Source organism: Lepisosteus platostomus, chromosome 28 (genome assembly GCF_059453375.1).
Source record: "Lepisosteus platostomus isolate fLepPlt1 chromosome 28, fLepPlt1.hap1, whole genome shotgun sequence".
Taxonomy (NCBI): domain Eukaryota; kingdom Metazoa; phylum Chordata; class Actinopteri; order Semionotiformes; family Lepisosteidae; genus Lepisosteus; species Lepisosteus platostomus.
The window spans coordinates 4,250,240-4,277,818 of NC_142638.1; the positions used below are offsets into that span (position 1 = coordinate 4,250,240).

The 27,579-nt window shown below is 41.3% G+C and overlaps 1 protein-coding gene across 1 annotated transcript; it reads right to left on the reverse strand.

Annotated features, from left to right (window-relative positions):
• Positions 1 to 225: 225 nt before the first annotated feature.
• On the reverse strand, positions 226 to 27,572 carry ace (angiotensin I converting enzyme (peptidyl-dipeptidase A) 1). The gene is made up of 25 exons (XM_088622763.1): positions 27,158 to 27,572; positions 21,844 to 22,014; positions 20,299 to 20,392; positions 17,060 to 17,203; positions 16,578 to 16,769; positions 15,758 to 15,855; positions 15,019 to 15,191; positions 14,262 to 14,485; positions 13,645 to 13,789; positions 13,208 to 13,306; positions 12,746 to 12,868; positions 11,055 to 11,260; positions 9,824 to 9,960; positions 9,263 to 9,421; positions 8,463 to 8,550; positions 7,656 to 7,799; positions 7,235 to 7,426; positions 6,160 to 6,257; positions 5,297 to 5,469; positions 4,740 to 4,963; positions 3,620 to 3,764; positions 3,016 to 3,114; positions 2,166 to 2,288; positions 1,188 to 1,369; positions 226 to 717 (listed from the first exon to the last, which is right to left on the reverse strand). Exons 1-25 carry the CDS (start codon positions 27,365 to 27,367, stop codon positions 509 to 511), a joined length of 3,852 nt encoding a protein of 1,283 aa, XP_088478889.1. The 5' UTR covers positions 27,368 to 27,572; the 3' UTR covers positions 226 to 508.
• Positions 27,573 to 27,579: the final 7 nt, after the last annotated feature.

Genomic DNA, 27,579 nt, shown 5'->3' on the forward strand with positions numbered 1-27,579 from the left:
GAAAGGGTTTCATATTATTGTAAACTCAACTCCAAACCTGGTCAAATTAAGGGTACCATAGTTGAGCCACTCTGGCTTTTAGCTTTAGCAATGATAGCAGTCTTCAATTTTAATTTTGTTGTCCTTTTAAGAAAAGGAACACAGGCTTATCAGTCATCTACACATAATTATCCACTGTTACATCTAAATTCAGAGCTCTTTCCTACTGATGAAGAACAAACCACAGACTTATTAGTTATTTTATTCTAGAAATGCAAAACAGCTGCTGTTCTTTTTTCTCCATCATAATTAAATTAAAAAAGCTGCATACAGAATTCTCAAACTTTACAAACAAAAGTGATTTAAACCTCTCTTTTTAAACTTTCCAAATTTTACAAATAAATTAAAAAAATTGTGTTGGCTCATTTGCATAGTCAAACACGTCTGACCCGATTTTGTAAAAACCGGGGGGGGGGGAGAAGGACAGAAAAGGGAAATGGGAATTACTGACAGGGAGGGAAGAGGGGGTCTATTTCAGCTCCAGCTCCGAGTTGGATTTCTGTCTCTTTTTGGACTTGGATTTGTAGGCCAGGCAGATGGTGGCAATGAGTAGTCCCAGCCCCAGGACCAGCAGAATCCACTGGCCGGCCGCTGCCTGATCGCTGGTCAGGTTCATGCCCAGGAAGCTCACCTCCGCAGATCCGGTCACTTTCTCTGGCCCTTTCTCCGGTCCTGAAACTAAATCCACAGCAGTGAGCATTTATATACTTGCTGTCCATAAAACTGACCATCCCACAGCCACTGCACAACACGCAGTGGCTCTGTGAGTAATGAGAACAGTTTGCTCAGGAAGGGTGTGTTCCACATTTTCTCAGCTCAGTAGGGTCCAGATAAGAGTGCCTTTAGCAGAGGTTGTGTTGAGAATAACAGTACAATAATGAACGACGCACTACCCTGCTTCCTCTCGAGTTGAAAAACAGAAACCCAGGGATCACTGGGGTTTTCCTCAGGCCGGCTACTGCGAGAGTCCGTTCAATGGGTGAAATAGCTGACCCTTTACCATCTGAACTATTAGATCAAAAAAAGATTCTTCACAATAAGTTTTTTCTGAAAGCCAAAAGGCTTAGACATTGCTCTTTAGTCTCTTTCCGTGATATTTACATCTTGTTGAGGTTGGCAAGGGGATTTAAAGTGCTGGTCTGACCTACCTGGGACCCAGTCGTACTCGGGCCATCCCAAAATGTCTCCATTTTTCTTGTTCTCCTTCTCTAGCCAGGTAATCAGGGGCTCGAAGTATTTCAGCAGAGCCTGGGCCGACATGTTGGGCTGCCCAGTGATCAACGTCATGGCCTCTGGCCACGGTTTACTGAACCCCAGCTGCATGACATCCCTGCAAGAGATTTGCAGACCATGTATGAGGAAATCTGGCTTTCTTGCCATGTTTACGTGTTTTCTCTGCTTTTTGGAAGTGGGTAAAAAAAAAATGGACAAATGTTGATTTAAAAAAAGCTAAGACAACATCTAGAATCACAAACTGTGGTCCACCATCTCCTGTCACACTCTATACTAAATGGACCACCGTGAGGTCAGTCTCATTTGCCATTTGTTTTAGCTTCTTCCATTTAGCAGCTGCAATGTCCTATGAAAGCAATTACTGGCCACTTCAGGAACAGTTTATATCCCACAGCCAGATGGCCTTGTGCCCAATTCTGTGTGCCTCCAAGTATGCACAGTACATTACTATATAGAGTATAATGTCTCTGCACAAACATAAAATTGAATTTAATGGTGGTCTGAACCATCAGACCAAATATCTTGTGCATTCTGTGGCACCTTGCAAAAAAAGCATCCGCATAAAAATCTTTCTCAAGAGAGAATGTGTTGGTAACCAAACGGAAGGCTTATTCCTAGGAGGTTTGATCTAAGCGTATTAGTCATACATGCTGATGCAAATCAGTTGATACACTGTTGCACCATACTAGTTCATCCTGAAAAAGAACTTTGCTAAAACCGCCATGTAATGAATCTACACAAATCCCAGAGTTGTCAAGGACAATAAAGCAGGATCGGATAATGCTATAGGAATGCTATATCAAAAAGATCTGCTTAGCAAGTAATGAAGCAAATATTTACTTACTAGTTTTCCACATTAGCCTGAGAGCCCTGGGGTTGGTTACAGTACTCACCCCAGTAACTTGCCAGCCTCCCTGGAGTTGTAGATGTCACACATGTGGAGTGGGCCAGTGTGTTTTGCTGCCTTGCAGAGAGCCTCATGGAACTGGAACTGGATCACGAAGCTGACAAAGTACCTGAGCAGCAGAGAGGCCCAGTCACTCATAGGCAACACAGCCAGACAAAAAGGACAAAAGCACTGGTTTGTTTTTTAAAAAATTCAAACACTGAGAGGCCTGTCCAGTGCTTCTCTTTAGATTGCACCCCATTTGTGTTTCTTTTATTGTATTAATTGTCAGGAATTATCAACAGCAATGATCATTTTCAGCACTGCCAGGATATAATGTTGCATGAAATGCCTACAAACTATTTCACAAATAGTTGGACACAATCTTTGTCTCCTTGATGTATATTAAGCACTCTCCAGTATCTGCTTGTGTTTTCTTTTTCTTTCTGGTACTTGCTTGAGGTAAGTAGTATTTAAGCAAGAACACATCCCTTAACTGAAATTCAAGGAGGATAGCAACGTATACAAATGTAGCTAATTTCAGTAATGGTTAACACAAACACTTCTTTTCACTTCTGTATCTCTCCTTCACTACTCCTCGTTTAACTCCACTTGGAATGGGAATGGGAGTTTGATTCTCCTCATACTATGGCCCTTAACCAAGCCTCAACCAAGTTATCCTAACTAAAGTACTCCCAACATTCACAAAGTATTCTTGGATGTTGCTGTCCCTCGTGAATTGTGTGTGAGCTCCCTTCTATTGACAAACCTGTTCTGTAAACCTGTGGTCCACACTCATCCTGCCAGTGTAGATGGACACAGACTTATAAATAAGTATTGGGAAGGAGACCATTTACCTGACATAAGGGACATTGGCAGGAATATGAAACTTGGCACCGGGGTCAAAGTCTTCCTCTGAGCGAGGCACAGGCGGGCACAGTCCTTGATACTTCAGCCTGAAGGGTTTGGCAGCAGCAGAAGGAAAATTATCATCAATGCAAATTGAGGGAGGAAGTTATACAATGTATCAGAGCAGGGATTAATCAGGCAGGCCCCTATCGACTATCCAGCAAAGACATACAGGTTTACGTATCAAATGATAGTTTGCTCAGCAGGTGGGTGTTAGAAGAGTGTGTTCGTGTGTCCTAAGATGTGGAGGTGTCCATGCCAGAGAGTTAAGCTGTCTTAAAACAGCTACACTTTCCAAGTTATGTGCGTATAAAATTAGTGATTCCAAAATAAAAAAAACACACATGGGAAGGTTTATCAGAGTGTGCTGCCGGATGATGAGTACAAGATTTGTTTAATTGAATGACCAGTGTGGGCAAAGAGCATGCCTGAAATATTTCCACTGTATTTTCTCCCTCCTGGTCTCATCCCACGTGCTGCTCACACTTGTCTGACTAAAGCAGTGCACGAGCAGATACAAGCAGGGGAGCGGGGCAGCAGGTCCACTCTCACCTGAGGTTCCACCACTCCTTGTTGTACTCCTGTTCCGAGATCCGCCCATCGAAAACCTTCCAGCGCCACTGGTCCATCAGGTAGCCGAAGGGCAGGAAGGCAATTTTGTCCAAAGCAATGCTCATCAGATAGTTAATGTCACTGTCTGTGGACAAAGTTCAATTCACACATTTAGTACAAATTAACCGCAAGTTTATGGCTACAACTTTTCTAATGGATGGATACAGAAAATTCACAAGAAAAACACCTGAATCTTTCAGACCATTTGATTTCTGAAGAGACTATGAGGACAACTGAATATTAGTTGGAACTATGGTGCATTTAAGGACTAGAAATCTTAATCATGAAACAAGAAATGATTAACAAGAATTGTTACACAACATCATTATCAGATCAAAAGACTACAGCACCACCAAGGTGGAAGAGCAAAGCACTGCTGGGAAAAGCAAATACTGCACAGGGTCAACAGCCCAGCAGATCCCCAAAACAGAGACAAGTGACTTTGGTGACCCTTAGAAAATTAAATCCATATGTTTGCAGGAGACAGGAATGAGAATAGGAGAGGACAGAAGTGTGTGTGGAATAATCTTGGTAAGGTTTTCATTTCATTTCAAGACAAAAATGACAATAACCCATAACACTGTGGACATATTTCAGACTGAAGTACTAATTTAATGTTTAATCTTAAAAATACTTATTCTGAAGTGTTAGGAGTTAGCTTTTGCTTTTTTTAGTATAAGTACAGCACATACACAACTTAAGGCAGGAAACATCTATCCTATATTGTTTCAGCAGCAGAGGGCAATCTTAGACTGACTTGATTTGTCAGTATTTAGCTACCGTATCCTGTCACACTAATGAATCACCAGCTATAAAATAATAGAGTAATGATGGCTATAGAATTTGTTGTAATTTAAAAATGCAAAGAGTCCTTTGGGACTCATTAATCCATTTAAATTACAATTGAATTAAGATCCATAATGAACATCCTGAGTAAACTGTTCCAGATTTATTTGTCCTTTTTAGACATTTCAAATTACTGAGTCAATTCCTCAAAGTCCTCATGTGGAACTGCTTCTATTCTAAGCAGAAAGATGCGAGAAACCCGTGCCATGATTACCATAGTTGTTCTCCACTTTGTCCAGCAGTCCGATGCTGTGCAGGTGCTTGGGTGTGGAAACCGACAGGGCCAGAACGTCCCCGATGGCCTCATGGAAGCCAGGGTTGGCTCCATCCCTAAACGGGACAGGCTGGTCCTTGTACTGCAGGAAGTACTGCACATGGCCCATCTCATGATGTACAGTGATCAGGTCATCCATCGTCACCACTGTGCACTGCTTGATCCTGCAATACACGGGTTGGACACCATGAACGAACAGCACTACACTACAAAGGACAACCCTTTCTAGGTGTCATTTTAATGAACTGTAGTTGACCTTGCTGAAGTACAAGCGGCAGCCATTCAATCCTGTTCAAACATTTTGCCTAAGCAGTGACGTTTCTTTGTAATACTATGTTAAATTGCAGTAGGGGGAAGATGTAGTTTATTTTCCATATTTGAAGCTAGCTCTGGACACGAGTATGGCCTCTAGAATGATGGCCTGAGCATACTGGGATATGTTGCTCTCAAAGGCTATAATCCTGCTTTCAATGCAGCCGAGTGTAGAGGCCCCATACCTGAAGTCCTTGCGGTTGTAGAAGTCCCAGGCCGAGGCGTGGCATACCACCGACCGCCCATCGGAGGGCTTCTCCAGCATGGACTTGCTCCAGAACTCCGGGGGCATGGGAATCAATCCCAGGGACTGGAAGAAGTGGTCTGACTGTTCAAACATCTTCCGTGCATCCCAGCCCTGAAATGACATCCCAGTTACCACTTGGAACACCGGACTGAACGCAAGGATATTTTCTGGCCTCGAGGGAATTTCATGCACTGACAGGGTAGTCTCACGGGGGAAAATGATACAAGCATTTAAAATCCTGAAATACACATCGACAAAAACTCAATTCAGCTATATAAAAATAAAGAGAATTGAACAAAAATATACAAGTGGTAAATGGGCATTTACAACTGAAATCAGGAGACACTTCTTTACATAAAGAGTTTATAGAGATCTAGAACAAAATGCACAGAAATCAATTATCAGCTATCACGCTAATGAGATGAGTGGTTGAAAGGCCTCCTTCAGTTTGTATTTAAAGTGGAAAACTCTTAAGGCACAAGGAACAGATTTGAGTAACTTTGCCCCCAGAACACCTGTATCAAAAGCACTAATGATGTATTCCTCTGTTTTCGAACTGTTTAATAGGTATCAGAATGTAATCAGAATGTCAGGCAATGCACTGCAAAGGTATCCAGGATTTTTGTGAACATCCTTCTAAAAAAGGTTTAATCTGTTTTTGATGCTAAAAAAATGTCCTTCAGATGATGTAAACCAGAAAGTCTCTTGGGCACATTATTTGATGCAAGCGTGAAAGGACACATGGGAGTGGGATTAAACTGAGATTAAAATACAAATAAAGTTCAATAGAAAATGGTTTACCTTGGCTACCATTGCTGGGGTGGCATCAACTTGCCCAGCATCCGGAAAAGGAGTCACTAGATCATATATATTAGACCAGGACTGGGCCCACATGTTACCTGTTGAAAGTTAATTATTTTAGATGTGTTGAAACCTGTGAAAAACCCATGGATTTATGAGTGTAATGACACTGCCACCATTAGGGGGCGCCAGAGCAACAGTTTGAAAAATGCAGCATGGTAAACATACAGTAACTGTTGATTGACTGATATGGGAATGCATGCATGGAGTCTGTCAGTAATTTGCATTGGGTTTTCTGCACAGTATAAGCTACTGTCCATTTCAATCATATTCACTACTGGTCCTGGAGGACTGCAGGCTACCAGGTTTTATAGGTAAGACCTAGAGACAGTAAAAAGCTATTACAATTAATTAAACAATCAATTCACTCAAATTCATTAAGAGCCCAGGCAGAAATGAAAATCAAAAGACACAGTGGCCCTACACTCTGATGTTTTCTGCAAGCCTCGCTGTTCCTGCTTGTATTTGAACTCACTAAACCTGGATCCATGAATCCAACTATTTTTCACATGACTTGTTAAACATAAATATCCTTCCATCCATTTCCTAACTGCTTTATCCAATACAGGGTCACAGGAGTGCTGTAGATTATCCAAGCAAGCAGCGGGTACAAGGCAGGATACACACTGGACATCACAGGGCACACACAGACAGTCACACACCAGGCTCAGTTTTCCTACAAGCCAATGAACCTACCAGCATGTCTTTGGACTGATGGGGAGGAACCAGAACACCTGGAGGAAATCCCACACATACACAGGGAGAACATACAAACTCCGTGCGACAGCATCCTAAAAATTAAACCCAGGGCTCCAGCTCTGCAAGGCAGCAATGCCAAGCACAGCATCATTGTGACTCCACACAATTCGTTTTATAACCAAGGTAATTCAAGGTTTTCATTTTCTAATAATAATTTACCTATGAGAAGAACTATAAAAGCAGAGTGTTGCACAGGTGATACTTCTCCACTGTCTGGGCCCTAGCAATGTGATTCTCTTCTGAGTGCCTCACTTACCCAGCAGGTGGGCAGGGATGGGTCCCTTCAGGTTGACGTATTCAGATCCGTACTTCTTGTACAGGGCTTTGCGCACATAGGCGTGCAAGTTGAGGTAGAGGGGCTGCATCTCCTGGTACAGCCTCTCCAGGTCCTGTTCGAAGGTGGGCGTCTCGTAGAGCGAGCGCCAGTAGGCCCCATTGTCGGGGTGACCTGAAGAGTAAAAGAGAAAATAACCCATAAACGTGCTGCAGAAATTCTTCCACGTCCTTTCTATTTTCCCCACTCCGTGACCTTTATTATGCCTATCCTTTTTTTCCCCCACTGCATTAATGACAGGCTTTGAGCAGACTACTCAAGAGTAGCACACTTCTGAATGTAGTGTGTTCTGGTGATGTAATGTGGCCGTTTGGTCATCTCTGAATTGCAGCCAAGCCCTCACCATTCAGTCTGGCTGCTTTGTTGCTGAGCTCCACGTAGGTCTTGTAATCCTGGCGAATCTTTTTCCCAGAGGCATCACGCCATCCCTGCCAGGCGAAAAGGAGTTCCTTGTAGTCTCGGGACTTGGCCATAATCTCAGTGAGATCTGCAGGAGGAGGCAGCAGAGGGATCAGGATCGTTATATTTGGAACGGGATGTGTTTAGTCCAAGAGCATACCCATCTATATGCATTCAACTAGACCTGTACAACCATGCAGAGGGTTTCATTCATCTGGTATAGTAACTGGCTGAAACCATTCCAAGCCTGGTCTCTGTTACCTTACATCCCAATACAATGCAGAAATATTTTTGGACAAGCCATCCTGATTTTATTATTGGAATGACTATTAATTAGCTCTTGCTGTTTTATAACATTGAGGGGGGCAGGGCCAGCTGAAGAGATTTCTGATTATCATAATTATAGAATTAATAGTCTTTTTAGACGATTTCAAGCCCCTAAGCACTGTGTAGAGCTAATTAATGTTTATACCGATAATTCAGAGCTACTGCTAATGAGCCTTCATTCCCATAATTCAAAGCAACTGCACGCGATACAAAAAACCAACATAATCCCGAATGGTGTTCTTTGGAAGATATCCTCGCTCAGACACAATTTTTCTCCTGAGATATAACTAACTTCAATTTCAAAACAGTTCAGAAAGTTCAGTGAGGGTTCCCCTCCAGGTCCACACTACTACAACAACATATCACAAAAATAAGACCAGTCTGAGGGGTCATTTGCACGCCTGGGGGAGACGTGGGGGCTCACCAGGGTCCAGGGGGAGGCATCGCCGACCCTCTTGGCACACCGTAGCAACGCTGTAAGTGGTCTCCATTCTAGAGAGTAGCTCATTGTACTGGACGGAGAAAAAGTCTTGCGTCAGAGATCACAGGGCAGAACTTGAAAAAAGACACAAGCTCCAGAAATTCTACAGAAGTCTTGCAAAAACTATATTCAGAACTCCCCATTCACACACTTTGATTTATTTTCATGACTGATGTTTCTTTGTGTTTAATGGTTCTAAATGCATTAACTCATTAAATGCTTATTAGGCAATTTTATTTCAAAACGCTGACAAAACATTGACATTTGGAACGTAAAAATACAAACGTCATCATCCAGGTTCTATTAAAAATTAATCAAACCAGCTCTACCGCTTTGCATTGTCATACATCTTCATTCTACTGTGTCCCTCACAAAATAAATATTTGATGTTTAACATCTAGGATTCCTTCCTAGGTAAAAACAGCAAGAATGACCCAATCGGCCAGAGAGCATTTCACTAAGTGAGCCCTATGGTCAGAAGCCGTAGTAATCGCGTTCCTGTGTCTCTTATTCAGCACGCTAATCTGATCCTTCAGTCTGAAGGAAGTCAGAAGGTGCGTCATTGTGTTCGGTCAATCACTGTGTCAGTCAGTTGGTGCATCATTTCAACGCACCCAGTGAGTAAGAATGTCTGTCATGTCAATCTGCCATAATATCCAACCAGTGTGCAAGTCAGCTCATCAGTCCGTCTGTCCGTCAAAGTATCCACTTAGTGAGTTAATTAAAGCTCCAATGCTTCTTACATCTTTGAGCTCATTCTGTGGAAGTCCCGCACGCTCAATCTCACTCAGTTTCTTCAGAATGCGCTTCACCGATTCATCCTGGAAATCAGTGTAATCAAACTTCCGTGCCTCCAGTCCATATGTCAGGGTGTGGTTTGACATCTCCAAGTTCTTTTGCAACTAAAACAAAAAGAAGATAATAAACTCTTTTTAATACGGCATGGAGTTTGGAGATACGATCACAAAACTGAATCACCGGGGGATGAAATCCTTTCCCCCCCACTTGAAATTTTTGTATGGTACTTCCTGTCTCCGGTCCTGGGGATGCAAAAGCAGTCCAGGTTTCCCATCAAACCAACATCTGCAATTTTTATTTCACATTGCATAGAAAACCCACCTACATGTTCCAGAACCTAAATTATCTTTTTAGACAAGATGTTTTTGTTGTTCTTACAGATTCAGGAGAATTTGAAAACAGTATGAACCAGACTTGATTAGTGCAGTCATCAGAAATAGGACAGTGAACCCCTGCTCTGTGTTCGTGCAGTATTCTACTTTTTAATTAAACAGCCCAACTCCTACCATGGTCTGCTTGTTTTCTTCAGTGATGTTAGTGTTGTATACCCAGGAGGCCTCAGTGTAAGCATTCCACACCACCTCAGCTGTGGAGTTGTACTGGTCCAAGAACTCGATGGCTTTTTCCTCATCTGCAATTTTGTCTGGCAAAGGGCAAAGAAAAATACATCAAACCACTTCCGCATGAATCTTTTTCCCCAATCGTTTTCAAGTTCAGTGGGACAGACTGTTCTCCCTAAACTCTTCCTCAGATAGTATGGGACGTGAAGAGGGAATTCAAGAACCCATTGCATCACACACAGGTTTTAACATCTTCGAGTATGTTGTATGAACTTCGTGAGAAGTTTTTGGATTTTTGACAAACAGACACTATTTTTTGCTAATAAAATCTGAAAGCTGTTGAAAGAAAAACAGCAAGCCTGAAGCACATTCTCTTTTTTTATTTCAAGCATAGCTGAGAGAGTTTAAGGACAGAGGTTAATGAATTCAGAGCTGTTGTGTTCTGTAATGTCTAAGAAGTGTTTTAAGCCTTCAAACATTACAAAGTGCATTTTCTTAGGGAACTGCATGGCTTTTAATGTAAGACAGCAGTGGTTCATGTGTTGTTCCCTTCAGATTTTCACACCTTGAACTTTTATATAAATAAATCACTCTCATCTACTGTATCTGTCAGCACAAAAATGTCCCGGTAGGATCTATTTTAGGTGTCTTTGATATGGTATTGTGCTTGGCAATGATTTATGGTTAATCCTTCAAGGCTGACAAGATCATCAGTATGCAAAATGTAGAGCTGTCTATTTTTTTTCCTCAGACTTGCAATTCAAATAAACCAACTGTGCACGAGGGTTCTGACAGATGCATTGTGAGATGGCCCTACAATGCAGAAAACTGGCATTTAATTGTTAGTTGGGTTGGAAGCAAATATGCTTGTCAAAAATAAAAAAAAACATTCCCTGCAAAATATGAAAGAAGTCTGAATATTATAATAACAAAATGAATGCTGTGTACAAAATAGGCTGTCTGCTCTTGTCTCACATGTTTCTTAAATTTGGACAAACGTCAATCAAATGTAGAAACTGAAGTTGGGATAGAGGGCTGTGCATTGAGCGACACGAATATAAATTATTGTTCTGAAAAATACACACATGTACACACACTCACAACAGGATCAATGTTCCCAAAATCCCATTGATCTTAAATGTGCTGTACACAGACCAGTGCGGAGGGCGCCACTTACCTATGTCTTCAGGATATCCCTCTGGCACAGGGGGGCGCCACTCAAAATCTGGCCACCCTAGGGTCTCATTGGCATTCTGCTCCTTCAGCCAGTTGATGATGGGACTGAAGTATGCCATCAGAGGTCCAGCATCCATTCGGTTTGTTCCCAAGGCTTCTTGCAGGATATCCTGCCAGGGCTTCGAGGAGCCAGCGCTGAGGACCTTTCTAAGAGAACCCCCACCCATGGTGAGAAGTGTGTGTCACTCATGGTTTATAATAATAATAATTGCTTACACTTATATAGCGCTTTTCTGGACACTCCACTCAAAGCGTTATACAGGTAATGGGGATCCCCTCCACCACCACCAGTGTGCAGCCCCACCTGGATGATGCGACGGCAGCCATAGTGCGCCAGAACGCTCCCCACACATCAGCTCTCAGTGGGGAGCAGAGCAGAGTGATGAAGCCAATTCACAGATGGGGATTATTAGGAGGCTATGATTGGTAATATATCCCCGTCACTATACTGGGGCATTAGGACCCACATAGACCGCAGGATGAGCGCCCCCTGCTGGCTCCACTAACACCTCTTCCAGCAGCAGCCTTAGTTTTTCCCAGGAGGTCTCCCATCCAGGTACTGACCAGGCTCACACCTGCTTAGCTTCAGTGGGTTGCCAGTTGAGTTGCAGAGTGATATGGCTGCTGGCTGTTTATACATGCAAGACACTGAAAACAACAAAGCAACTGGAAGGACTAAGACGTAGTATAGTTATATTTCAAAAGGCAGACGTTAATCATCACTGTGTAATTATTTGTCAAAGCAGTAAAAAAAAAATCTAATTCTACACATCTAGTTAGAAGTCTGGTAGTAATTCCGAAAGCTTCTTTAAGACTTTAAACTTTAGTTCTAAGAATTAGTGTAATGGATTAACTAAGTGCATTGTGTGTCCCAAAACAGCTAAGAAGGATTTTCTCAAGCCCATAAAAATACACTGTATCTGCCTTTTTTTTTATACCTTGTACTGCTAACAAGGTAGGAATAGGAATTAATAGTAACAGAGAATAAACCCCTTCCTGAGCTGGCCAATACAAGCTAAACATGTTATAAATGTATAAAAAGGAATAAAAGGAATTTCTAATGGCTCTCCCAAAATGTTGCACTAAATGTAGACCTGACACATCTGCATTGCTTTTCCCACACCTCCACACCTTAAATCCCAGCATGTCTTTTCAAAGCTCTGCTGCCTCCGAAATAATTACTCTAGCAGTAAGGCAACAGCAGCGGGAACGTGGATTCAAATCAGGGCAGGCAGGCACTCCAGGAACTTTAGATGAAGTTTTATATTCTTGCTTTGGCAAGCAAACTACTAAATGAGCAAAAGGGGCCATAAAATTAGAAAATATCAAATTGATATAATTCTTCTTGAAGCTTCTATGCGTCTCCCTTTCATGAAATGGGCTATGATTGTTTTAATTATGGCTATTATGCAGGCCTCCTTATCTTGGAAAAACTGTACATCAGAAATACACAGATGAAATGGGGCCATTCAGTCAATCATGCTCACCTGACTCTATTTCTTTAGTACTGTTTATAGGGAGCAAACCCTCAAGTAAACATTTAGTCTCGAATCAGAAGGAGGCAACCTTACAGTAGATGTGTATTTAGATAGGAATTCATTTCTAAAGCACGCCCAGCTCTCATTTACGTACTGTAGGATAGCTCCTGCTTCCTTGGAACGATAGATGTCACACTGGTGCAATGGTCCCACATGTTTGGCTGCTTCGCACAGTTTCTCATGGAACTGGAACTGAAGGATGAAGCTGACAAAATATCTACAGGGAGGAAAGGTAGAGGTTTCACTATCCATTACAACAAAACTGAATGTAGAGACACATACCAGTTTAAGCCTGAATCTGAAATTCAAAATAACCAAATGAATCTTGTGATAGTGACAAACAGGGATACTGCCACTGATTATTGTGCAGGGAGAGGACAAATTAACACAGCATATGTTTTTTTTTATGCTGGTCTTTATGAAAGTAATAACTTTATAAGAAGTCTGTGGCTTTTTATTTACATAAGGTGCCATTACGCCTCTAGACACGGTCTCAGTTGTATATATCAATTTGTTGTGCACAGGTGAAGTTACTCAGGAAGAGTGGAACTCCTACCTAATATATGGAGTATTTCCTGGAATGTGGAATTTGGCCCCAGCATCAAAGTGCTCCTCACTGCGTTCGATTGGTGGGCAGATCCCCTGGTATTTCGTTCTTAAGGAGTTTAAAAGACATAAACAACAGCCTGAAGTCAGACAACTGGTCTCCGTCAGAAAAACCTCTACCACACGTAAACACAGCATGCCTAATGGATATAGCCGAAAACAGTCAAATACGGTCAAGCATTTTCAAAAGCATTCCATGGCATAAAGACAACTTTTGATGAGGCTGGTCTGCCTTTTTTTTTTGTTATTGTACTGTTCTGTGGTGGGTAATCTGACAGTTTGTCGACTCGTTCCAATTTTCACTTGTGAGACAACACGCTCTGTCAGTCTGCAGCACACATTTCCCATATGGCCCAGTTGTCCGTCTGCCTGCCCCTCATACTGTACCTCAGGTACCACCAGTCTGCATTGTAGCGCTCAGGTGGGGTGCGTCCGCTAAACACCCCCCACCTCCACTGGTCGATGAGGTATCCGAAGGGCAGGAAGGCAATCTTCTCCAGGGCCATTTTCAGCAGGTAGTTAATGTCACTTTCTGGAAGGGAACTGAAATCAGTGCTCTTTATCCTTAAACCAAGGATATTTCTTATCCTATTTGCTATGTGCAAGTAAAGAAAGAACACCACAATTAAAATGAAAAAATGACAAAAAGGAAAAAGGCATAGAAAAGAAAACATAAAGAAATGAAAACAAAGATCTATTTTATCCTTAGAGGGTCACAGTGAGGCAGAGCCTAAGCCAGAACGCACAAGGCAAGAGGCAGGACTTCACTACCAAGGGCACTTATGCAACTGGGGCAATTTGGAGACGCCAGTTAAAACTCCATCCATCAGGAGGAGAAGAAAGCCACAGCATAAAAAAAAAACATGCAAAATCCACACAGAGAGCCAGATCTGGACTCGGTATTACCCACTGAACCACAGTGGCATCGTAGAAAAAAAAAAAAAGAGTGAATTGGAAACCATGAAGAAAAGAAAGATTTGTACTCATTGTGTGCAGTACTGTACCATTGTCCGGGACAAAGGATTCCAGTAGGCCGATCTCTTTGAGGTGTTTGGGTGTGGAGACAGACAGAGACAGGACGTCCCCCACTGCCTCATGGAAGCCAGGGTTGGCCCCACTGCGGAAGCCGACAGGCTGGTCCTTGTACTGCAGGTAGTACTCCACATGGCCCATTTCGTGGTGCACAGTGAACAGCTGCTCCATGGTCACTGTGGTGCACTGCTTAATCCTATACAGAGAACAGCAAGAGAATTTAACCACAGGAAGTCAACCTGCACAATCGAATTGAAACTTCAGGAATAAATAAAAGCAGCTATGAGTTACATCCTTCCATGTATGAGTGTACTTAAAAATGCAAAAATATATCTCATTGTAGAATTTTCTGGTGCTAGGATTTGCTCTTTATGAAGGGTCTTCTTGTGTGAAGGACATGCTGTTTAGACACCCGTTATTGTCACAAAGGATCTGAAGGATAAACTGAGCAAGCAAACCGTTATCTCACAAACATGGAAGTCTGCAGGAAGGATCTAAATATACTGATCCTAAAATGCCAGCTCCTCCAGTGACATTTAGAGCACTTAGGGATGTTTTACAAGTATAAAAAGTGATTGTAAGCAATAGTAAGTAGATCAGATAGAGAATTACCCTGTCAGTATGATCTCCAGGAGGACTTTACGTTACGAAATAAACCTCTTTCAAATCTCCACTGAACTGCAATATGACTCCTTGCATCTCTATATGTAGGCAAGTACGTCTCCTCACCTGAAGTCTTTCCGGTTGTAGAAGTCCCAAGCAGAGGCATGACACACAACCTGCCGGCCATCAGTGGGTTTCTCCAGCATGGAATGGTCCCAGAACTCCTGTGGCATGGCAATCAGGCCTAGGGAAGTGAAGAACTCTTCGGAGACTCGGAACATGTGGGTCGCATTCCACTTCTACAAAGGTAGAGAGAAAGCATCATATATATGGGGGCTCCCGGACAGACCTCCTCTTCAATTACTTAAATTACAGTGGCAAAATGTCAAATTTGGGAAATCATGTTGATCTGGGGCAAGTGTGTCAAAGCAGCTACTATATTTAAATTTTAAAAAATGCTTGCGTTTTTCTTCAACTGATCGGTTTATTCAAACAAATCACGCCTGATATGATTTTTATTCCAGGAAAAACATAAAACAGGCCAACTTTGCATTACTACTCCTTTGCTCCTTATTGTCCAAATATGATTCAATATTGGGGTCAATGTACAGTACCCATGTTAGAGAATTCAGCACCTTTAGTGCTCCGAATCCAGCCAATGGGATAAAAGGTTAGCTAATTGTTAACTGACAGGAAAGAGTCTCCAAAAGTAAAGTCTGTTTTTTTTAATCAACTGATTTAGTCGTTTTAAAAGTTCCAACAGATTTTACAAACGGTAAAGCCACAAATCTTTAAACACACCCTGCGCTTCGAAAACCTGATTAAGTATACTGTTAACAATAATGCTGTAAATAGGTCCACTCACCAGATTCACCATAGTTTGTGTCACGTCAAGGTTGGGCTTGTGAGGAAAGGGTACCATCATATCATAGATGTTGTTCCACTGTTGAGCCCACATGTTTCCTGGAAAAGACATCAAGACACAACTCCATTCAGTCCACGCTTGCACCGGTGAAGATGTGTGCTAATGTAAGACTTTTGACTGTGTCTGCAGCTAGCTTCTCTAATGAACCGCAAGATTTAGAACATAAAAGTTCAGAGGATTTCCAGGTTATTGTGAGGGCCCGAGTCCCAGCCGACACAGGTCAGCAGAGGAAACCATAACCTGGACCTTGCGACTGCTTGCCAAGGAGTGATGCCAGCTCTTTGGGGGTCTTCCCATGTACAGTCACAACTTGAGGATGCCTTCCACTAAACTAAATCTCATCATCTGGCATGGGGATTTGGATTGGGGATGCGGGCACACTTTATGGTTTCCACTCAAATAACACCCCTGTTCCCATGGATAGGAGACTACAAGCTCTCTAGGGTACACCTGACCGAATGCATCACAGACAATGTTTACTCAACCACTGTTTAGCCCTGACTTTAATAACTCACTGCCCCACAAGACCTACTTCTTGGCCACAAACTGGATGCAAAGTTGGGAGACTTAAACCCGGCTGTTCCAAACTGGGAGAGACAAAGATTCAAAAGCTGGGGTGAGAGGTGGACAACAGACCTTGACCTATATCTCTTAAAAAAAAAGGACAATCGACCAATCTATCAGTCATTCAGTCATAAAAAAACTTACTGTAGCTTGTGTGCACAATTGAAAACTCAAGTCAGTGAAAAGGCCGACCTACCAAGTAAGTGTGCAGGAATGGGTCCTTTGAGGTTGATGTACTTGGGGCCATAGCGCTGGTAGAGTTTGCGGCGAACAAAGGCGTGCAAATGGAGGTACAGAGGCTGTAGCTGCTGATAAATTGTCTCCAGGTCTTCTTGAAAGGTGGGGGATTCATACCAGGAGCGCCAGTAATCACCGGTGTCAACAAAGCCTGAGGGAGGGACACAGTGCTAAGCAACACCACCACAACACAGTAGTTATTTCTGTCTGTCAGTCTGTTTTTCTAGCTGTATTTTACGGAATAACCAGTTTTGAAATATGGCCCATTAAAATATAGCTGCCAGAAGAGGGATGCATGCACTTCTTCCAAGTCATCTGGGGGAGCACCTGGAGAGAACCTGAATTCTGTTCACTATCATATAAACCATAATTTCTGACTGTTGCTCCACCCTTTCAACTAAAGGTAAACCGTTATCTAGCAGGGTGCTAGCGTTATCTTACCATCCATTTGCGAAGCTTTGTTGCTGAGCTCCACAAATTCTGGATACTTTTTCCGCAGCGGGATGCCCGAAGCATTGTGCCAGCCTTCCCATGCATATAGGAGCTTCTTGTAGTTCCGAGAGGTGGCCATCAGGTCTACGATGTCTGCAATGTCAAGCCCACACCCACACGATAAGCACGAGGATACAGGAAGTGCACTAATGCCTTGGGAAACAGTTTCCCCAACAATACACAACAGTGTCCTAAAGACACACAAGCACCTGAATAAAAAAGTTCTGTCATAAAGAGGAAAATCCAACACACATGCTATAGATCTAAAAGATTCTAGTTCAGTGCGGCTTTCTCGCATCACCCAGATACTCAGGATTAAGGGTTTATCTAGAAGAAAGGGCCAATATTATCTGCACTTATAGGCATGCCTTTGTAACACAAAAAGTATGTCAACAATCCCATGGGACGATCACTAATCACCAGTTGTGGCTGGTGAGCACCAAAAATTGATGCATTGCAGTGGCACTTGAACAGCGGGGACAGAAAAAGAATAAGTTAAAAAAAGGTAAACCCAAATCCTATTTTCAGTAGTCTGCCGTGGAGCATAAAGAAAACCACTGAGAAACAAAGGCTTCCACTGTATATTTTCACAGCCTAGAAAGAGGAAGCCAGCAACAGAAACAATCCAATGTGCTGAGAGACCTTGACCGATGAAGATCAGCCGTTTTCGTATGTAAGTGATTAACACAAACCTGGGACAACATCCAGAGGTGGGTGGGGGGATTGTTTATGATGAAAGCTCCTAATGACCACAGCATTTAAAATGCAATCATGCTAAATAGTGTTGCAATCACCCCATTTTCAGCAACTCTTATCATCATTACAGAATAATAAAAATCAAAATACCACGGACAGGGATATCACAAATAGCACACGATGGACGATGAAGAAAACAACAGCAAAGAACAGAGAAAGCAACAACAAACCAAGCCTGGAAGTGTATACTGTATAAGAACAGTACTGACAGAGTCGGATGTTGACAATTTGTCAGGGATCATGACCTCCTAAGTTGTTTACTTTGGCAAAGTTCGAAGCAACTTAATCAAATGCATCCACAACAGCAGAAAAAAAATAACAAAGCAAGTAAACAAAGTCCCGTAAATCCCAGTCGTTGCAGCCTCTCGATGTTCTTCTGACACATTAGAACAGCTACAAACAGGACTGGCTAAATCAGGAATTTGCCATCATATGATAGAGGACAACCAACTGAACTGGCAGTGGAATAGAATAAGGGATCTGAACAAGATTTATTTTATAGTTGGTATAAAAAACAATCTACACCACACAAACAGGAGTGAGAGAAATGTAAAGCGTCCCAGTGACACTTAGTGACGCATAACAGACAGTGTGCAGTTATGCATTGATACCAGCAAAATGGACAACATTAAAAGCAAAGGGAAATAAACTTTTCATGTCATTTTATTTTTTAGTCACATTTCTTGAAATATAGAGGCGCTTGTTCATCAGGAAAGGTCTGGTACAAGTCTGGTTTGTGTAGTGCAAGCTGCTGTGCAAATATCGTGTTTTAATGATTCTTTAAAATCAAATGTACATTTAAGGGGTTAGGATTGATTCAGCAGCTGTGTGTGCCTCACGTATGTTCCCTAACTGAGGATGCACTGCTAGAACGCCAAGGATTGCTTGGTCTTGAGCCAGTCAGAGTCTCCCTGGGTTGATGGGCTCCTGTTATTTTGCGTTTTGTTTCAGTGAGAGGTCAATCAGTCTTCGGTTTTAAACTGTAAGTGTGGTGGGGCTCACAGTTTTAAAAACTGGTTTGAAAGAAGCAGTCATGTACTCATCCCTACCTTACACTGAGAGCAGAGCAATAACTTTTGACTTGATTGTCATAGGAAGTATCAAAAGAAAAGTTTGTAGGCTATGGCCCAGTCACCACCAGTTCACACCTGGGTCATGTCCTTAACCTACAGTAATCAAAGGTCCCTAAGGGGTGGCCCACTATTGGCAGTGAGCTGCCAGAGTAAGGGCAGGACTTGTCATTCATTCCTCTCTCAGCATGCTGGTAAACAGAAGGTCCTGATACTTGCCAGGTTCTGACAGGCTTGCAGTGGTGTTTTTAGTGTCAAATTTTCTCCCAATTGAAACGGGAGTCTCCGCTGGAGTATTGAACTGGCTTAACCCGGAACTGGCTGCCAATTTCTATAAATTTCTATAATTGGGAAGGTGTACAACAAAACAAAAAATATGTCTTTCCAAATTTAAAAAAAAATCTCTCCTGTAAATAAATAAGTAAAATCAATTTTAGAAAGAGTGCTTGTCACATGCTCACAAGCTGCTCAAGTAGCACGTCTGTACATCTCTGGAATAATTTCACCATTATAGGCACGCCTCTGTCAACGGAGCTGCAGAGCCTAAATGAGTTTCAAGCCCTGTATACAAAGAGATCCCAAGGCTGGATAAAGAAGAGGAAGAATCCCCTGGGACTTCCAGAGCTGAATTTTGCTCTTCCTGTTTTTCCTTTTATTCATCCCTAATATCTTCCTGTCCATGAACCTTCCAGCACTTCTGAGACTCAAAGTACCCTTGACAGACCCCGACCCTCTATCTCCTTTTTTTATCTCAGCATATAGTGTTCTCCTATTTTATCAAACCCTGTTTTTATTCACAATCTCCAATACCAAAAAAGGAAGGTGCATCACAGACTACAAACACACACAGGAGCACAGATAAAATAAAGTTGTCTGTGATGTTACAGCCTGACAAAAGAAAACAAAATACATTATTTTTAAAATAGCACACAGTAAATGAATTACATTCAGGAAACGGCCATCCAAATTTTTGCTAACAAACTACAAAGCAGTTCATTCTTATACATCAAACACATGTGTTGGCATAAGCAGGACAAAGACAATCCCAGACCACCTTCCCCTCCAGTGCTGTTCAGTGCAGGAACAAGAGCGCTTAAGTTAAAACAAAATACTTGGCACCAGATGTGAAAAACACATATTGGAATTTTTTAAAGGAAAAATCGAGAAAGTATATTATAAGACCCAATAAAATAAAAAAATAAGTTAATTTTTGAACCCATTTTCTGAATTCGAAAGTGAGCAGCAGCACAAGCTCATAAGACCCCAGCAAGTATCACAACAGGAGTGAAAGACTCTATACTTGAATTGACTATGTGAACCGTCCAGGAGCACATGGTCAAGCGGCTACTGGGCTGTACATACCGGGCTCAAGGGACCAGCACTTAATATTCTCTCCAGGTGGACACACATTAGCAGTAGAATAAATACTGTCCATGTCACTCAAGATGGTGTTGTACTGGAAAAAGAGAAAACAACAGATCAACATACTTCTGAGAATACCATTTTGCTGCACCCTATGGTTTCTTGGGTCATTTAAACTGACCCTCAATTCTTGAATTAAAAAAAACAGTGTACATTTTGGGATTGTACAGTTTATATAATACATCGAATGGGATGAAGAAATTTTTAACTGCACGCAAAATAAATATTCTAGACCAACAGTTTCAATCCAACTGAACAGTGGTGATGCCGAATCCAAAAGTTAACAAATGGAAACTAAGGGGCCTCATGAACCTTGAGCAATTCTACCTGAAGAAAAGGTCAAAATTCGCCCTCAGAAGTGCCAGATCCTTGCAGTTCACAAGGCATCTGGTCAGTGTAATCCATGCCAGAAGATACTAGCAAGGCTGTGTATAATTGTGACCCATGTGTTTTCTAGACTTCAATTAATCATTAATGACAAATGTGACTTTGCTCTGAGAATTTTTTTCAAGACCACAATGCACTTTGTTCACGGTTTTTAACAAACTTTTTTGTTTTTACATGACTGTATAACAAGACAGGAATCCGTATATGAAAAGGGCTCAAGAAGTTCTTTTAATGCGTGGCTTGATGAGATTCTCAGATTAAAAGCCTTATGATTACATTAACATCCAGAGCCTGATTCGTAGGAAAACCACAACTTTCAGTTGCCAATTAGTGGATCAGATGTGAACAAGGATTTCTGATGCCATTAAAGGAAAACATTAAAAAATGAAAAAAATCTCTCCTAGGTATCAAAGACTGGAAAAAAAACAAAATTGTTATGTAACTAACGTTTCACTCAAAATCCCTATCAAAAACCTTCACTTCAAGCTGAATCTTTCAAGTGAGAAAGGGTGAAAAATGTTACTGTGAGTAGGATCCAACATTGAAAGTGTAAAACATTTTAGGTTTGTGTACATGGCGGTTATATTAAATGCATGTTTATTCCAAAAGATAAAAGATCTGATCTTTTACATCTTGACTGTTCACCAACATTCTGTATTGATCCTTATAAAGAGAGGTAAGTGCTAAAAATGTTTAATAAATCTGAATTTGCTTAAACTAAAAAACATTGAGCATTTGCATCCATTGGCAAAAGTTGACATCAGAAGCTGTTTCCATGCCAAGCCCTGGTACAGAAACCAGTGCAATTTAAAAACCCTTATGGATGTATGCAGTGCTTTGCTCAAGCACAAACTTCTAAAGAGTGTGCAACCTGCATTTCCACCAGAAACAATAAACCGTAATTTACTCTTTATGCACAGAAAATAAATTTAGCCCATTGGTTATAATGCCTCGACACGTATTACAGAAGCCAATGATGAATATGCTATGTGTATTTTTGACATAACTTTTAATGACCAATATGGCCTAATTACATATTCGACGGAGTGAGGGAACCGGCACTCTCGCTGCATCGTGATGCACTGCACGTGCACTCACGTTCTTTCGCTCCGTGGTGTTGAGGTTAGCTGCTCCCAGGACACTGATCTTCTTTATGAGGGTCCTGAGCTGAATGTCGTTAAAGGTGTCCGTCACCCAGGTGGGGAAGAGGTCCTTGGCTTTCTTTCCCCAGGCCTCCACAAAGGCCTGCTCCTCCATTGAGGCGTTAACCTGCAGAAATCAAAACCAGGCCAGGGACAGGTGAGGGTCTGCAACATGACCATTACTTCAGAGCCCTTTAATACATACTTCAGTATAAAGCCTACTTCTTAATGAGTACCATCAACATTCATTGCCCTACCGAAACATGAAAGAATATCAAAGAATGGTCGAAGATAAGACCTAAGATATGGCACTATCTGAAAGCTGCTTATTCACAATAAGAACACAAGTCAGGTACACAGTCCAGTCCATCACAGGCAATCACACATACATGGACAATTTAGACACCAATTACAAATAACTTCACCACATGCTTTTTAGAAGGGTGGGAAGGTGGGAAGGGTGGGAAGGAACACAAGGAGGACATGGAAACACTGAAGAGTAGAAAGTCTGGACCCAGACACAAGATCTGTGAGACAGGAGCATTAACTACTACTTACATTGTATATATCAAACATCACCATATTTCTCCTGTTTTAATACAGTATCATTTTTTAGAATCCGTTTCTGCATCAAGAACTTTGAGGCATTTAACCTGCTGGAGGTCATACACTGTATTACAGAAAACACCTTAGACAAAACCCTCCCGATCACCTCCTACCTTAAAGATAATTTAAATGCATACAGTACATAATTGCATGTCATTAAACTCTGCCTAAGTGCTATCTTACACAAAATTATTGAGTTCAACACTGCACAGTTCGGCAGCTTTTCAAATTGACTTTTGTACCGCAGAGATGAATAAGTAACACATTAAGCTCAACATCAAAATTTTAATCCTTTATCAGGACACAGCTGGATGAAGGATTCTTTCATAAACATCTTATGGCAAAGATGACAAAGGTATAATTATTATACTTTTTAACATTAAATTAAGCTCTCCTTGTTCTTTTGCATCTCCCCACATTTATATAATCTATAAATTCCGGTATATACTATACATATATATATATAAATACAGCGTTATACATATATGTGCTGTGTTCTACCACAGCATACTTGGCTCGTTTTGAATGGCTGCATCTGTACTATATAAGGATGGTTTGAATATCAATTTTAAAAGAAAGTTGTGACGCAACAGCTGTTACAGGTACTGGCAGCCCAGCAGGTGCATTTTTTTTTCTTTGTTTTGAAGATAGTTCACAGAGAAAAAGAATACAGTATCACAGTTTTGAACACTGAGCCTTTGTCAGACTTGCAAGACAGCTCTTCCAGCCTTTGACAGGAAATATACTCAACACTTCAGTGTTTTCTAGAATAAGAATGATGAAAACACCTTGCCAACAGCTCCACTACATCAGTACACACTCTTTTTTGGCCAAAACAGACCCTCTACATGACAACCTAAGAGAAGTACTCCATTTGCTGCAAAAGATCTCACTTTGATAGATGAATGGAATTTAAAGTTGCAATCTATCACTAACCTATCAAGAATGTTCGCTAAAACACTGTAGTGCCCATTACATTTTTACACACTCTTGAGAAATTGATTTAAATTCAATAAATATCTTGAAACAGCATTGAAGGTATTAACTGAATTCTAAATCTGCAGTGTTTTTTACATCAGTTAGAGAAAATATCTTCCCCAACAGTAGCTGTTTCCATAATTCAAGCAGCAATCAGAGAACATTGTCTGTTAACCCCCATGTCTGCTTTACAGCTGGTAGCACTTGAGCAAAAGTGTTTTTTATCTTTCCACCTCACTGTCACCTCACACTGACCTCCTTTCGATTTCAGCGCTGGTTTGGCACCTTTATAAAGTATTTTTTTACACTACCAATTTTTCTTCACGAAACACTGCAAAGATATGACAAAAGATATGAGATGTCCTCTAGGCCCCTGCAGTACATAAAAATGCTTCCTGCAAAAAGTTATGATAACAGAGTTTTATATATGAGGTCTTGACTCCACAAGCTCTCCAAAGAACAGATAACACAAAGCCCATCTTCAGTGATGCTGGAAACTAGGAGAAGCATATCAGTGTAGACAAAAATAAATCAGAAGCCCTGACAACCTGTTCTCTCCCTGGCCAAATAAAGAATAATGTTACTGTGTATTTGTTTTTATGGTATTAAAAAATAATATTTAGGAATGAATTATAAAAAAGGAAATACTGCTTCTTCCTAAACTGCAAAAAATACTCACAAATTTTCTTTTAAAAAAATGAATGTCTGATGACCTAGGAAGTGGTTCTAAGAGTCTCTTAATTCTGCTTTACAGTACTTGAATTCCAGTAGCTCCACCACAATTGCAGTTTGAATTACAGTTTCCTCATTAAAAATCATAGAAACACACCAGAAAAATGTTTTTATTTTTGGTGTTTTGCAGGACAAGTGTTGTTTAACAACCATAAAACATTTAAACAATTAATGCTAATTCAGGTTGTCAAATTCAGGCTGTGTTCTGGCACATCACCCAGAAGCTTAAAAATAAATCAGTCTTCGTTTCCATATACTGAATAAGACTCCAATTAATCCTATTATTCTTATGATTATAACAACAAAACAGATGCAGTGCTCTAATTAAAACAGATGATCATGAGTAAAAGGTTTGCTAGAGACTTTAGGGAGACATTTAACATAAACAATAATGATACTGTAAACTCTGAACTCAGAACTAACAGGTTACTTTCCCTCTGCAGACACTCCTGGGAGTCACATGCTCTCAGTCTGCTTAACAGACCAGTAACCAGAATGAGCTCTGGCCCTGTGTGCCACTTTGCTCGGCTCCAGTCTTTACCTTTGCCCGTATGCGTTTAGCAGGAGTCAAGATGCATTCTGGGAATCGGAAAGGGTTCCAGGTTCATCTACATAATGAGCTAAAAACACTACAAAGCAGCGTGATGTGCACTAGCCCTGAAAATATCACGGAGCTCTTTTCAGCTCGCACTGCTGGGAGTCAACGTGCACATTATAAAGCGGAACACTGTAAATGGTATCACCAAACAGCAAAACTTGACTTTTTTTCCCAGGCCCTCAGCTCTATAACTGCTAAAAAGGTTTTGACGAGATTGTCAATTTGCCCACCTCGAGTGGAGCCGTTTTAAGTGGCTTATTTTTAGATACTGATTATTTACCCTCTTGACAAAATTTCCAAAAGCCCTACAGTGGTTAGAATGGTTACGAAATTAATTTCTATCCAATGGTTAGGCGGCCTGTTCACACACTGTCCAAGCAAGCAAAAGAAGAAGAAGAGGTCGAAGGTAGAATTCTCCCTTACAATTAGGTGCAGCTGATTTCTACGTGAATAAAGAGCAACTCCCACTGGCATCACCAGTATAATGAGCTTCAGGTTTCAACTGCAATACCATCTTTCATTAGTATGGTCAGGGCTCAGGTTGTTCCTTTTTGCATTAGTTATCAATTTCCTTTATTTCAAAAGAGTTAATTTAATGTTTTAATGTGATTCTTTTGTGTTTCCTACACAAGCCACCACTATGGAAACCTTTAAGTTCTCGTGCCTGGTGTAAGAGGTAAGTGGTGTCACATTAGCAGTATTAATATATATTTTACATTTATCAAACAATTGCATATACAACAATGGGGCACGGTGTATTTTCTTTTTATACTTTCTGGAGCAGAAGGATGAAAATGGAACCCAATCAGACACATTCATTCGTGAAAAATTATTTATCTATCTGTTGTGAGAATAGCGATTGGAAATCTGCCCTACAGACAGAAAAAATAACATCATTTTGCCCAAGCCTGTTCAGTCAACATTTACGTTCTCTTAACACAGCATCAGCCACAAATTTAAAAGCTCAATTATAGAAAACAAACAGCCACTGGCAACAAATGCTTTGACCCGTGTCTTTCTTGATGTTACTCTTCAATTACAGAAAGCACAAGTGTGGGCTTTCTGTGTTAGTGCTGCTGTCTGTAATAGCTGGCTATATAAATGTTTGAAGCCCTAGGCAGCAGACACCCAGAAAAGAGGCAATCAGTGCCTGCTAACTTATTGTTTCTTCCCAAGTCTATTCCAACACAGTCATCTCCTGTTTTGGATCAAGACACAGAAGTCAGACTTTATTTCAGAGTCTAACAGTACTGGGCTATGAAAGCATATGCCTGGGGATATTCCAAATCTCTCTGCAAAAGTGGATGGGATTTTTAAAAGAATGCATTGAACCTGCAACCTAAATGTGTAATTTACTGTATCAGTGAAATCAAGATCTTTTGAAGGTATTTCTAGATTCCTTTTCAAAGGTTTTGTTTCAGTTACTGTTCCTTATCAAATGATATGGTGCTAAAACTAATGCCTGCATCTAACACTGCTGTACATTTATTTTCTTTGCCACCCTAAAGCTCTTTTCTTCCCATCTGGATGGATTTATGCTTATTTTTTGCTTTAGCTTCCCATGCATAATGTGATTGGTATGTGGGTAACAGCTTCACATACCATCTTATCTCTCTACACAATTGACCAGACTGAACTGCAACTCTATGAGCTACAATATGAAATATCATCAATCACAAGGCATGCAACACAGTATGTAAAAAAGAAACTGGATATCATTTTCAGTTCCATGGTAATCCAAGTGATATAATGCCACTTTTTTACATTGGACTGCATCTCTGTAATGCAATCTTTTCTTCATTTCATCATACACTGCTAGGGTACTTACAGTAGACATAATCTGTTCCACTGAATTTTCAGCACCTTTTATTTACAAACCTAACTCATCTAACACAAGCCCAGATTTATTTCCTGCGCCCTTCAGTCACGCCCAAGCCACAACATCATTTCATCTAAGTATATAAGAAACGTAGGGCTGCGGTAACCAAGGATTAGAGGGTGCACTCTGCATGCTATGAAGCAAAACTATAGCTTATTTGAGCTGCTCAGACACAATAAAATGGGGCTCAACTCAGCCAGTCCCAGCCCAGAGCTGCAGTTAGAGATGCCCACAAACAGGCCTAAGCAGCCTGGAAGCAGGGAAAGACCAAAATGTGCTCCTAACTCCTATCAGCTGCCCTCAGTAATTGTCACAAGAATAAAAAAACACATATTCTTGAAACTGACTGATAGTTGTTAAAACGCAGAGATCCTAACTAGCACTTGTGTTCCACTTGCCACCCTACTATATCGCAGACAACAGCGCCATACCTCTGTGCACGTCAAAAGGTAAACCAACAGATCAGATCTGCCTTACCTGTGCTATCTGGTTATGTTCATTCAGGTCGGTGTTGTATGTCCAGCTGGCACTGGTGCTGCGGAAGAAAACCTGCTCAGCTGAGGTGTTGTAGTCATTCACGAAATCTAATGCCCCCGTCTCATTGGCTAGGTAATCCCCCGGTAGTTCAAATAAGAATACAGAATGAGCGAGCCCAAAGAGGGGCACAACCCACATAACCCAAAGCATGCCAGCCAAGGTCTGTCCTGCCGCAGCGGCAAATACAGGAAAACTAAGGAAACAGGAAAATAACAGAAAGCGAGAGATGGGAGACAGAAAAGGTCTTGATGCTCTGTTCCCCTCTTCCCTTGACCCTCGTGTTGGTCGTCTGGCGTGCCCCCCTGGATCCCCCGACACTCTCCCTTCTCCCACTCTCCCGCTGTACAATGATGATCAGCCAC

What these genes read in the sequence shown, in the direction of transcription:
- ace (XM_088622763.1), bottom strand. Translation starts at nt 27,367, where the DNA reads ATGCTTTGGGTTATGTGGGTTGTGCCCCTCTTTGGGCTCGCTCATTCT. An exon ending in GGAAATACTCCATATATTAG is followed by an intron (nt 12,869 to 13,207) that starts GTAGGAGTTCCA and finishes TCCTCCCTGTAG; the next exon opens with ATATTTTGTCAGCTTCATCC. An exon ending in GAAGCAGGAGCTATCCTACA is followed by an intron (nt 11,261 to 12,745) that starts GTACGTAAATGA and finishes GGGTTCTCTTAG; the next exon opens with AAAGGTCCTCAGCGCTGGCT.